This window comes from Aythya fuligula, chromosome 8, assembly GCF_009819795.1.
Source record: "Aythya fuligula isolate bAytFul2 chromosome 8, bAytFul2.pri, whole genome shotgun sequence".
Taxonomy (NCBI): domain Eukaryota; kingdom Metazoa; phylum Chordata; class Aves; order Anseriformes; family Anatidae; genus Aythya; species Aythya fuligula.
Genome location: NC_045566.1, coordinates 25,605,651 through 25,619,446, shown reverse-complemented (window position 1 = coordinate 25,619,446; position 13,796 = coordinate 25,605,651). Strand labels below are relative to the sequence as shown.

The 13,796-nt window shown below is 42.4% G+C and overlaps 1 protein-coding gene across 1 annotated transcript; it reads left to right on the top strand.

The window, feature by feature from the left end:
• Positions 1-1,974: 1,974 nt before the first annotated feature.
• On the top strand, positions 1,975-12,629 carry ATP6V1G3 (ATPase H+ transporting V1 subunit G3). The gene is made up of 3 exons (XM_032192768.1): positions 1,975-2,056; positions 9,378-9,478; positions 12,456-12,629. Exons 1-3 carry the CDS (start codon positions 1,975-1,977, stop codon positions 12,627-12,629), a joined length of 357 nt encoding a protein of 118 aa, XP_032048659.1.
• The last annotated feature ends 1,167 nt before the right edge of the window (positions 12,630-13,796 follow it).

Genomic DNA, 13,796 nt, shown 5'->3' with positions numbered 1-13,796 from the left:
AAAAAAAGAAAAAGGCATGGAAATACATGAATGTGACATCTGCAGCTCATACGATCTGCTTGAGAAATATATGAATTTTTGAACTGTGGAGTAACTTAGTAATCAGTTCAAGGGTGTGCCATTTTTCCATAAAAATTCATCACATAGAACTATTTTCTGTGAAATATTAAAATTAGCAGGTTGTAAATAACAAAATCTAGATCATTACTGAGGTCCAGGTAACATAATTACAGCACTGAGACCTGCTCTGAGGAATCGACGTGCCTCACCCCTGACACGTCCAGAGGCTCCGAAGCAGCCCCGTTTGCCAGCAGGTTTGGTACAGGGCTTGGAGCGCAGAGATTTGCCTGACAAGACCCTTTGCCTTGAATATGCTCCTGGTGGCTGTGACAGGCCTGACGACATCTCTGCTCTGCTTCCTATTAAATTTTTAAGTAACTTGCTTTCAAGTTCTGAGCCCAAGTTTCCTGCCCCAAGTAAACCAAATATCTTTGCTTTTTTTTCTCTTTTTACTTTCGTTTTCTACTTCTGCTTTTCTCTGCCGGTCAGCAGGCTTGGAGCTCAGCCCCAGCAGCACACCAGGCTTCCCAACCCTGCAGCTTGCCCTTTTTCTGTGCAACTCATCAGCACTTCCTTTTCTATTTCTAAATAAAATAAACTTGAAAGCTATGCCTTAAAACCCGCTAAAAATAGTGCCATATCTGCTCTCTTGCAGCTAGAGCTGATCCCTGATGTCAGTGCTAGGCAGGGGGAGGCATCTCGCGGTTTCTGGATGAAGGAAGAAGCCTGGCAAGTAACACGCTGTAAGAAGGGAGCATCTTGCCGAGACTGAGCCTGGCTGGAATTTGACTCCACAGTATCACAGATCAGAAAACAAACGAACTTCTCAAAGCCTTAGCACTTACTCTTATTCTGCATGCAGCTGAAGGCAGCATTAGGGCAAGAGGTTTCTGCCCCCATTCTCCCTCAAGCCTGCAGCCACTAGGAGAAGAAAAGCCTTCATACCAGCAACACGCGTTTCCTCACAAGGGGCAGGTAAGAGCCCTGCAGCAAGCAAACAGGACATCACAGCCTGCTTGATCTATTCTCATCCCAATTTTTGACATGTTCCCCTCCCGTGTAATGCCCAAAGTACCTTTGTCAGTGAGATTTATTTTATTTTTCAGGATTCAAGCTATGATCGTGCTGCTCCTTCGCAGTAGCACGCAAGACACGTGCCCACCCTAGGGAACAGGATGTGCACCTACAGCCACGCACACGCTTGTGTGACCTCTGCACACATTAGCAGGGCTTGAGAGGAAGCCCTAGACCAAGAGCTGCACCATCCTGGAGCCTCGGTCTTAGAGCTGACTCCCACGGCTACCACTCACCACACTCAGCTGCCTCGTGGGAGATTACAGCTTGGAGCACACCTCTTCCACCACATACTTGTTTCAACTGTAGTCCCTGATAAAAAAATAAAAAAAAAAATACCTTCAAGTAACACCAAACAAAAGCCTACAACCAGTTCGGTGTGTTCAATCAAAACAATTCATGGACTGCCCGAGTCTGATTCCTCATGCTACGGGAAGTTTTATTAAAAGCAAGTTTCAAGAAACAAAATGATTTGTTTCCCCAGTGCCTCTCACAAGGTTAACCACTTTCTGCTTCAGCATTAGAAGATTTTTAAAAATCCCAGTAAAACTACAAGCCACTTGGAGCGTTATTCTCCTCTTCCCCAATGTGTTCATGGGACGCTTCGGTGACCCTGGGGAGGAGGGAGCGTCCCTGTGAGCCCAGCCACTGCATTTCTCTGGTTCCACCAGCAGCCCTTTGTGCCCAGCAGCAATCCGGACAGAGCAGGCTGGTTTGGTGCAATCTGGAAGGCTGTTGTAATAACCGACAGACCGAAAACACAGGGAAGGGTTTGGCAGCTGTATAAAGCTCCCTCCGAGCTCCAGTCCCCGCAGAAGGGCACCAGCCCCAGCAACCAGCATGACCAGCCAGTCTCAGGGAATCCAGCAGCTTCTGCAGGCAGAAAAACGTGCCAAGGACAAGCTGGAGGAAGCCAAAAAAAGTAAGCATCTGGCCTGTTTTTACTGTCTTTTTCTACTGTAAGCTCTTCAGAAATACAGTGGCTCATGGAAAACCGGCATTATTTCATCTGTCCGCAGCACAGATGGGCTGCTCCTATTCTTTTTCTGTGCCACTTTCCTCCCACTCGCATCAGTGCAGTGCCTTGACGGCAGTCAGGCATTTATCCCAGCCTTTGGTGCACGGCTTGCTCCAAATCGTGTGCACACGTGTGCTTGTGTGTGCGTGCATGCACGTGCCTCTTCACACTGAACAAGGTTTTCTTTGTTATGTTCGTCCTGTCAGCTAGATTTATTACTGCTTTTTCTCAATGCCAATAATGTCATTACATCCTTCTTCAGGCATTTAAACGAGAAACCTGCACACCTCTGGCTGCCAGCTCTGGAGAACCAGACTCCAAACTCTGTATTTCTCTTTACATAATATTTTCAGTGTTCCTCTTTACTTATGAAAACCAGTAACTTGCCTTTTAATCTCAGCTGGGCTTCAAAAAGAAATACATGGAAACAAATGGAGACTTCAGAGTAATAATAATAGTAAAAGCCACAGTACAATCCTAAGAAATGTCAGTACCGTGGTCATTGCTGTAAGTCTTATTACAAGCAACAAGCAATCACTGAGTGATCAAATGGTGATTTTAAAACAAACATCTTTTTTGCTGAATGCCTAATGCCCAGTGTAAAGTATGTGTAGATACCCAAGAACAACAAATTCAACCTTTTTTATTCTAGTCAAATCTAAGCAAATAGTAGTAACAACAAATAAGGAAAGGAAATTAACATCCCAATAAAATGGGAAAAAATGTAGCTGAATCTGCTAATGATCTAAATAAAAGAAACAATTCATCTGGCAGTCTTCCTGTTATATATTTCCTTCATTTTCTGCATTTCTCTCTCATTGACTTAATACAAAATAGTCACCATAATGTCTCCTGAGTGTAGATACCGACCACACAAGTCACTGGCCTGCATTAGCCATGAAATGTTAACACTGTTTCATGGAGAGATCTTGATTTAGAAACCAGCAGCAGGAAACAACATCATCCTCCAAACTCAACTAAAACGCATGAAGATATCACGTGCTGCAGGAGACTTTGATGAAGGATTTTGTTTTCAAGGCAGAAATAGAAGCTAGAGAAAAACTATTTGTCTAGTTTGTGTATCTCTTCTAGTACAAATCAGCGTTGCTGTGTGCTCACTAATTGCGTAACATGTTAATTTGTACAGCAGCACACAGAAAATAAGCAGAAAAGCAACACCTCTTTCCTAAGCATCCAGCCACTGCCTGCACCTTGTAGCCATGCAAAAGCAGAGGAAGAACATTTTTCCATCTTCATAACACAAAAGACTCACAAATAGAGGGCGTTTGGGGGCGCTGCTCCTAGCTTGAGAGCAAGGAATTATTAGGGAGGGATTCAGCCTTTATGCAGCCAGCTGAGGTGCTCTCAATGTTGCCTCTCTTCTTATGTAGGGCAGAGGAAATGAATGGTTCCCCAGAGCGAGAAGCAAGAAAGCCCATGATCTGGGAAGGCACAGCCTCACAGAGGGAATGGGCGTTAGGTCTGAACAGGAACTGCGGAATCAGGCCTTTAGCTATGACAGCTTGATGCTGCTTACCTTATTTGATTTTTCAAATCCAAAAAACATCACTTCAGCTTTTTCTGAAACAGACGGTTTAAAAGAGGTTTAAAAGTTTAATAAATTAAGAAACCAAATGCAAACTATCGTAATAACATAAATGATGACTGCTAATGAGAGCATCTTGCTGCATCTGGGCACGAGCTCCAGCTGCACTTACTCTGCTCTGCTGGCGAGCACACTCCTGTCCCCACCTCGGCCGCAGGCACAGCACATGTGATAGGCGCAGGGCTCCCTGCAGGTGACCCATCTCCCAGCCCCTGAGCCAGCAGCCTGAATTGAGCCACTGCCTGCGCCTACCAGCGTTGCAGTGCTGAGGTAGAACTTACTCAGTAGCTCCAGAAAACCAACTATTAAAAAGTCTGTCATCAGTAGAAAACAGTAAAACTATTTCATCGGTATGATTTTCTTCTCTATTCCTTGCCTCTGCTCTCACACATCAGACTGTTCCAGTGTACCAGCAGTTTTCCTTTTCCTTCATTTCATTGTTTCACAGCTTCATGCCACCTGACAGACCTAACTAAACCAGCATGGCTTAAATAACTTGGGACAGGGACTGAAGGGGTTCTTAGGGCCAAAGTCTGTTGTGGCCAGCATAATTTCAGCAGCTTCTTCCCCAGAGTGATTCTGCAGTTGAGTCAACGTAAGGTATTGCCTCGTTCATTTCAGACAGAGTACAGAATCTAAAACAAAAGGCAATGCACGGCTATCCACTGTCACAGGTGAACCAGCACACACAGTGTGGAGGAACGAGGCGAGGCGATGCTGCTTCGCTCAGCAAACAGCAGCCCAGACCCACCCCGTACCAGTTCAGATCAGCAGCCCCTGCTCAGGGCTGGGCACACACGGCTCAGGGCTGCAGGTGAAAGCGCTGAACCTGCCCCGCCGAGCTGTAAGCATGACCTCTGCTGTCACTGCAAACAGCCCTCGAGCAGCGGCACCGTCCCAGTGCGTCAGGTTTTTCTATTTACCTTGTAACGTGAGAAGGAAGAACAGCAGGTCGTTCGTGGGACACAACCAGGAAAAGGCATTTTCAAGGAAATGTGATTACCAAAACTATCCTTATGCAAGACCGTCAGTGTTTACAGCTGATATGCACATCACCAGATCAAAAGATAGCACGGACACGCCTAATGCTGTATATAAACACATCATGGGCCTCCTTACTGACACACGCAGCTGCTGCAATGCAAAACCCACTTTGCACAACTGGAAAATCGACACCAGAATTCTGTTTATCTTCATAAAGTGAAGCGGAAGCGTGGTGCTACAGCTCTTCTGTGCATGCCTTTTCACACCTCTTGCTCAATGCCCTTTATCTGGCCTTGCAATATTCTTTATCGTATCACGGGCTGATGTCATTTACACCTGACCATTTATTAATAGCTTGTTGGTAAATGCACTTACGCAGGGCTGAAGCTACCAAATTGATCAAACATGAAAAGAGCCTGCAGTTCTCTGTCCTTTTGTACGCTGCACTGCTTTGTCTGTCATTTTTTCTTTAAGCATAATTTGGATCCCAGAAATAGCTTCACATTATCAGAGCCAAGATGTCGATTCCTGAAAATCCTTCTGGGTAAAACAAGGGAAACAAATGTAACGTGAACACTGGGTTTAGCAAAACTTGGTTTCCTATAGATTTTTTTTTTTTTATATTTTGGCTTGAATTTCTAGTTTCTAATAAAAGTGAAAGCTCAGATGAAAACTTTCAGGAAGTCAGGGTAAAAAACAACTATTAAGCAAAATAAGATATTAAAAAAATAAAATAAAATTGCATCAATTACATCCATCACACTCACTTGGATAACATCCAAGACATACTTTGCCTAGCCAAAAAAGCTATACATCCACTGATCAGCTGTTTCTATTGTATTTTCATTAATATTGCAAACGTCTGCCCAAAATGAGCATTCCTAAATCCCATTTAGCAACGTAGCACTCTTAAAAACAACAGAAATGGTCCTATTTAAAGAAAATGTCATTAAATTTTGGCAACTTATGCATATGACATTATTTCTGTGCAGAAATTTAGCTAGAAACCTAGATGTTCTGTTTGAAAACAGCAAGCCAATTTTAGCAACTCTGTTCTAGGAATGTAAGATAACTTCGTGTTTAAGCAAATTAGAATGCAAAATTTTCAGAAATATTCTCTTGCGAGACCTTAAAAAAATAGTAACAAAACTGATCATTTTGAACTTAACCTGAGCTAGTTGATTAACATCAGAGCAATACCTACAAAGAATATTACCTTTCTCCAGGCTAGTAATGCTTTCCCACAGGTTAGATAAGACAATATCTAGTACAGGGCTGACTTGCTCCAGAGAGTAAAATGATTAAGATTAGGCCAATTTGATGTGATTCTAGAAGCTCCTGACTGTCCCCTTCCCTCCTGCTCAGCTACCAGACCCCTGGACAGGAAACCTGGGCAGCTCAGCTGCTTTGCTGCTCCTAATATTCAAGCACAGGAAGAAAAGACAAGCAGGCAATAGTAAACCTGGCCCCTGGGGCAAAAGTCTCCTCAAACTTGGAGTTTTCCGCACCTCTTCTTTTTAGTCCTGGAGTAAATCTCTCAGGGTCACATTGTTTTGCCCACCCTCCTGTATTTCTAGCCCTCTTTTTGTATGATCTTGGCTGAATTTCAGTGCTCTGCTACCTGTAAGGACATAAGCTTTAATTTCAGCTCAGCTCTTTGATACAGAGAATCCTGTCCAGGAGATCAGTGAGACTTTGAAAAGGCAATCCCTTATTGCACAACTAAGGTAGCAGACAAGTGGTTAATAACAGACTGATTAATTAATTTTGGTTTGCCTCTAGTGAAACAGCAGGTTAAGCTCTAGTTTCTGCTTAACTTAATCAGGTGCAGCATATGCACGATCGCATATGTTGGCAGTTGCTGATTCTGTCCACAACGTTGTTGAACTAGCAGTAATTTACTCACAGCTTTTCCACTTAATTAAATAGGAAGCAGCAGGTTCCTGCTGTGCCAATCCTAAAGGCACCGTGGAAAAAAAGAAATGGCTGCCACCCTACAGTGACACCCTATGTATTGTGCTTACTCCAGTGCACTGTCAAGATGTGCCACGTATGTGTATACATACTTTTTGTTCACTAGCTGCTTTGTGAGAGGCAGATGAACTCTTGTTTTACAGCTAATCCCTTTCTATTGTGTGCATTTAAAATGGATTTATTTATCTATCCTGTGGCCAAATATGCAACATATTTACTACAGATGGACCCCCAGATGGAATTTGAAATTAAAATCCCACTGATTTTGAAATAATGTAATTTGCTATAGAGACCCAGTTCTTCAGCTGGTGAAGTTGGCAGAGCTTCTTTGTAGTCACTCCCTCCAATTACAGCTCCAGAGAATCTCCTCCCGGCTCCTTCTCTCAAGGAAAACTCTATAAAAGGCCGGTCAGCTCTAAATTTGGAGATGAGAACAAGAACAAAACATGAACCTAAACCTAGTTTTGAACTTCAGTGTCCAGACTGATGTCAGGCTATTACATGTATCAGTCAGTTCACGCATACTGGTTCCAAGACTTCATACAGCAAGAGACAGAAGCTGAGGGAATCAGCTTTCATCAAACAAATACAAACTTTGGGAAGGTGTGTGCTAGGTTTCAACCTGCATCACTGCCCCCTGTACAAATTAGATTGCCTTGGTGGCAGGAGCACTCTGAGACAAGCAATAAACTACACAAAAGAACACTCCCCACTGGTGAACTGTCAGTAAATCTGTTGAGCTCCCCACCGTACTCCTCCTTGCTGTAAAATGCCGTCACACGACCACCTCTCACCTCTCCTCAGGTCTCACAGTCAGTACACCCACAAAAGCCAATGGTCCAGGAACCAACACTTCAAATGGAAATCCCTGTTTCAGGCATCCCTCAGCTGATCTGCAAATAATAGCTTTAGAAGGGGCCACCAGCTGCACGTGTAATTTACTACAGGATCAGGAATTTTACCTGGGATTTTGTTGAATCACAGAGGTATCACCAGCAAGCGTCTTCCTCGCAGATTGGGCTTTGCTGTTGTGCCCTGCCCAGGGGAAGGGGAATACCCCACGTCACACCTGAAAAGGCTTCAGAAGCCCAGTACAGCTGTAGCCCATCTGATACAGCAGCATGGAAAACCAAATCAGAAGTAGTAATGCTCCTCTCCCTAGCTTAGTTGGAGAATACTGTTTAGGATTTCAGAAAAGGTACAACTTTCTGAAAGTATTCATGTTGCTCAGTGACATCAAGTAAGTGGTTCCAATAAATAAATAAACAGATAAATATCAAGGTGCTTCATGCACCAAATTGAGGTGCCTTTTTCAGTTGTGCAGTCTTTGTGCTCTCATTCTGGTGATGTCCTAATTTCCACAACTAAGCAATAGCTTTTTTAGCCCCTGGAGCCCTTTCCCCTGGTGAGGGAGCAGGCACATCCTCTCTTGCTCCCAAAGTTCAGGTTGTACAGAGGAAAGAGACCAACAACACAAATCAGCATCAGCCCAGCAGCCTCAAATACAACATCCATATCAACATCCAAGGCAAGGGTTTTACAGCTAGTGACTTTTTCCTCACAAAAAAAGCATAGCCCTGGGAAGATCCACGTCCCTTACTGAGTTTCTGTAAAGCAGGCAGACAGGTGCATCTCCGTGGGGTGGTCACGGCATGTTCAGTGCTTGCTTCATGTAAGAACTTCAGTATAGCATGCCCATCAATCCTGCTTTTATCCTTTGCATAACATCCCTGTGAGATCCAGGATGTACCTGGGCCTGGCTCTGCAATGATTTACATGGGTTTAATTTTACATACCCTTAGGATTTTACCTAAGACGAAGTAACTATTATCAGTGCACAAAATGAAGTTGGCAAATACAACCCTTTCCAGAAAGAAGAGTTTAGTTTCCACTACAGCCTAAAATGCCACTTCTATAAGGATGCAAGATCACGATCCTTTTTAAAAATAAAATATATATATATATAAAATCACTTTCATACTTTCTACACATTAGTAGAAATAATACCATCAGCTTCCTTTTTCTCTTAATCATTCACCTCTGCGTTTAGCAGATGTTAGGGAAAAAGGGTGGGGGAGACGAGGACAGAGCCTGAAGGTTGCAACTCAGTTTGGTAGTGGTTAAGATGTACCTCGCAGCATGCTGGAAATCTGCCAGCTCTAAACAGCATCCAGTTGGTGCGGGATGAAGGGATCCTGGCAGCCAATCAATACAGAAAAACTTACAGAATAACGTCTTTTCCAATCACTGACAACTAAAATCTGTTATCTGGCTGCTACTATTGCTGATGAAGGAAAGATAGATATTTATTTAAACACAAAGCTGTGATAAAAAAAAAAAAAAATCATTTCTGTTATGAGAAAATGCATAGTTGCAAAAAGACTTGTGTTGTTAGCAAACCAACACGCTTTTCATGTTGATGCCCAGGGAGCTGGGCTCAGAAGATGTGTGCTGGTGAGATGGGCTCTCAGGCACAAAGTGCCCTACAAGCTCACTTCACCCCTCTGACAATCCCAGGCAGATAGCAGCACTGTTCACTTTGCTCACAGCTTCATCCAGGAAACTTCTGCACCAGGTAGAAATACCTCTGATGTTGAGCAATTCACCTCTTGAGATGAAGTGACACCTGCGAAGTAAATCCTTGTTTTTCCTCTCCATTAGGAAAGGGAAAGAGGCTGAAGCAGGCCAAAGAAGAAGCCATTGCTGAGATAGACCACTACCGGCTGCAGAGGGAGAAGGAGTTTAGGAATAAGCAAACAAATGTAAGTAAGAAACGTGCATGGGCTTTTTTTGTCAGTATGCTCACCAGTAGAACAAATTGCTTCAAACAGCATTACCTGGACACTTTCCACAACCTAACCTGACCACACTGATTGAACCCAGCTGTCACACAGGCATCTCCTGTGACGTGCAGATGCTTCATTTGGACTTCTTCACTGGCGTGGAATGCATTTGTACCTGGTACTGTAGATTTTAACACTAAAATTGTCTAGATTCTATATTTGGTTCACACTTGCCCTTTTGAAGACGTTAACTCCCTCAAGTAAAATGCCTTCAAGGTTTTCCTTCAATTCCAGACAGATCTTGATTCTGCCCTCAAACTGGAGGTTGAAATAAGGTGGATGTTTTGGTAATAGTGACGATTTAAAATCCTTCTTTCTATTTCTGTTCCACTTTAGCTTTTTGTCTGCATACAACACTGCACCTCTGGTGAACTGAAATCATCCAAGCCTTGGGGTTTTTCCTATCTTCATAGTAAAAGTGGTCTGGATAATATTTTCCTATCTGAATTGCAGTTCATTTTATACATTTATGCCATCTTGCTGTCTTCCCTAGTATTTTCATAAAGATTCAAAAACCGTTCTCTTTTACTTGGTGACCTCCCTCTTACATTTTTGTTCTTGTGTTGTTTTGTTTTTACTGCCAAAAAAAAAAAAAAAAAAGCCAAGGAGGCCAAATGAAAACTGCTTTATAAACCTGCTATTTCAGTCACACTTCACATAAGACATTCTCCAGCAGAGATCATAAGCCTTAAGGATATACGTACGCAGTCTCCAACAAACACAGCCACCAGACACACCATCACACTGCCAGGCCAGGTGGTGTTGTCTCAAACATACAATATCAGATTTTTACTGATACTAAAATAAAGTAAAAATACGCCTACAATTTATTCGCCTTTTCAGTCAAAATGAACTTCATGTTCCCTGACCCCATTACATCGCACATTTATCTACCCCAGACAAATGTCATCATTATTTACCTGTGCCTGGAAGGCAGGCAGGTGTTCCAGCTATGCCAGTGAGGTCTGATACCCACTTCACTTTGCTGGTTCAGGTGTCCAGGCACAAACACATGTTCCTTCTCATCCTTCTGTGTCGCCATATCCTTGCTTGGGTAACTTCTCTCATACCACAAGAAGTTCCACTTCAGTCCAGAACAAACAATGGCAACAAAAACAATGATTAATTTGAGGTTAGAGACAACTAGAAAGATTTTTTTTTTAACATATAAAATTTAAGCCCGGAGCTCAAGCTGATTTTGATAGTGCTCATAGTGTTTGTATTTGGGGTCTGAGGTCACTGAACTCTGGAGATGTGAACCCTGGCTCTGGATTTGTGTTTTGTGTAATGTGTAATGTTTTGCCAACTTTGGAATGACACTAACATCAGACCAGTATAGGCAAGATAAGGGACAGGCCTTCAAGGTCAGCAGAAATCACAGACTAAGCAGAACGTTGCCTGCATGCTGACAAGAAAAAGATCTTCAAAATCAGAAGCAGAAAAAAAGGAGAAAGGAAGGAAGGAAGGAAGGAAGGAAGGAAGGAAGGAAGGAAAGAGAGTAAGAATTGATCTCAGATTACGATATTAGCACGGTCCAGGAGAGCAAGTTCCCAGTCTACAGAGGCTCTTCTTCAGATTAGAATGGTCTCCCTGAGGTTTTGCGAAAGTATTTAGTAGCTGGATAACACGCAACCATCTGGGATCTTTAGAAAGTTATTTTGCCCTGTGGAAAAAAAATCAACTTCATAAATCCAGTTTAAGCTGTACAATCCTTCCCACATGAGGCCCTTACAACTTGTCTAAAAGCTAAAATAAAATGCCAGCTAAAAATAGTTACTACAGAAAACAATCTTCTTTTCCCAGTGTTTACTATTGTGTCTACATCCTGTATATCTTCCAAATCATAAAATGTTTTACATCTGGAGTGCAGACAAACTTCATACTACGTTGCCAGGTACAGATAATTGCAAAGGTGATTTGTGCAAAAGGAGATCTTCGTTCAGCTGCTTTTCCTTCTCTCAAGGACTAAGTTGGGCTGAAATCACATGGAAAATAAAGCTAACGACCCCTCCCTTTGTTTGTGGTCAGCCTCTAGGTACCCCCACATGTTAGTTCAGCTGCTAGTCCATGCCAGAAAACTGTGGCAGGAATAAGAAGGATACGTTATTTATTCCTTTCTTACTTTGTGTGCAGAAACGTCTTCTGCTCTCCTCCTTGGAATTCTCTAGCTGAAAACAAATTTCTCTCTTGCTATCTGAAGGACTTTTCCACAAGGGAAGAATGCAAGGGATGTTGGAGCAGTGGGGGAGGAAGGAACAAAGCCACGGATTTGGAACGTGTGCATCTGTTTACAACATAACCTTGCTAAAATGTTCAGCAAGTCTAGAGTCAATTAAATTCTAAGCGAATGTCCTGATACTAACTGTGCCAGAAGCTGTCTGGTATTTTGCCAGATAAGAAAATGTAACATTAAAAGACCTTGTCTGAGGCCTGTTGAGGGTTATACATCAGTAGCTGCTGAAGACTCTTCAAATACTCTGAAACTCTAATTATGCATTTTCAGGAAGGCTTTCCCATGTTTTGCTCCTTAGCGGTGCTCACATTTATTCTCAGTGAGGCCAAATGAAGCACACTAGTGCTAAAACTTAGTTGACTAGTCATTAAAATAGAAAACAAATTAAAATGAATGGTATAAAAGACAAAACATGTACAACGTTGTTCCCACAGTGAGCTAGGAAACTTGCATTTCATGGGGAGATACCCATTGCTAATGAGCATATGAAAGAGTTCCCTCGAATCCTGTTTCTATGTGTACGGTTCAACCTAGATCACACCCTTACTGTTAGAAAACACTGTGACATGTTTGCATTGTGTTTATGCTAGATGATAAAGAGAAGTACAATAAACACGGTCATATACAATGCCTTTTTTTGCTTAGAGGGCTTCTGCTTTTCAGGTAATGGGCTCCCAAGGTGACCTCTCTGCTAAAATAGAAGAGCAAACAAAGGAAACCATCCAAAAACTCACCAGCAGCTACCACAAGAACAAGGAGACCATGATGAAAAAGCTTTTGAACATGATATACGACATCAACCCTGAAGTCCACCCAAACTTCCGACAAGCAGCTTAAGATCAGCTATGTGCTGGGGAAAGACGTTTGTAAGAAGTTGGCTTCTTTCTTGATAACCATAGATATTTCCTCCTTTATTGTTTCTGTATTTGTGAGAGAAAGAACACTAAAGCCAAAAGTGCACAGTTCCAGAAAGGTTTTTGATGCGACAAGAATTATACAGAGTTTCACAAGCATTTGTTGGAATATTGTTTTTTCCTGGTGGTAGTTAAGCCCCTGTCATTTGAACAGGGGCAAGTCAATAACTGCAGAATAAATGATTATTTGACACCAGCAGCTTTTCAGTGGGAGTCTTCCTTTCTTTTTCTCATATAATATGTTCTGTACTAGATGTGTTGTTGCATAAAGTCTGTTTATCCCAATCTTTAGTGTACTTCAAGTCATATGAAATAGAACTCCACAAAAATAAAAAAATAAAGCATTTCTGTTCTCCTTGTGACACACGGAGCAGCCAGATTATGGAATATATAGGAACTGTCACTTTTGGTCAGAAAGAAGAAGTCAAAACACTCTCAGCTGTTTAATCCTAATTTAAAGCAATATATAACTGACTTGTACACAATCATGTTCAAAAGCCATACTTCAAGTATCGTCCTATTGTTTAAATACATCACGTAGCTTTTTTAAGGCTGAAAAGTGAGAGCAGGAGTAATCATTATGTGTAACATTGCCTTGGTTCAAGGTGCACTGTAGCATGCCCATCATTATCTATTCAGTTACTCCAGAAGCACAGGAACCCAGTGGCTCAAACTTCACCACTGCTACACTAAATAGTACCTTAATCCAGCAGAAGTTGATGGAAATCAGGTCACTCAGGGCTCACTTCTGTTACCCAAAGTGACCTCGAGTAATAATTCCCTCCACAATGGCACAGATTTCCCTTGAAATAAATATTTCTGAGGTTAGGAAAATATAATACGATCTGGTTGGTTCCAAGGGGAAGCCTGTTAAATCTGATGGAAGGCACTGATGAGGTGTGTGTGTGTGGGGGGGAGGGTTCATGAACCTATGCCATGAACCTCATTAATGCCTCGTCTTCACTACAGAATTATACTGAATTAGAAAACAAGCTTGAGAAACTGCAATGACTAGCAAACAATAGCCATGATTTTCAGACCACGTAGACTCAGATAAATCATTTCAATTTCACAGCAGCTAGTCATAGGC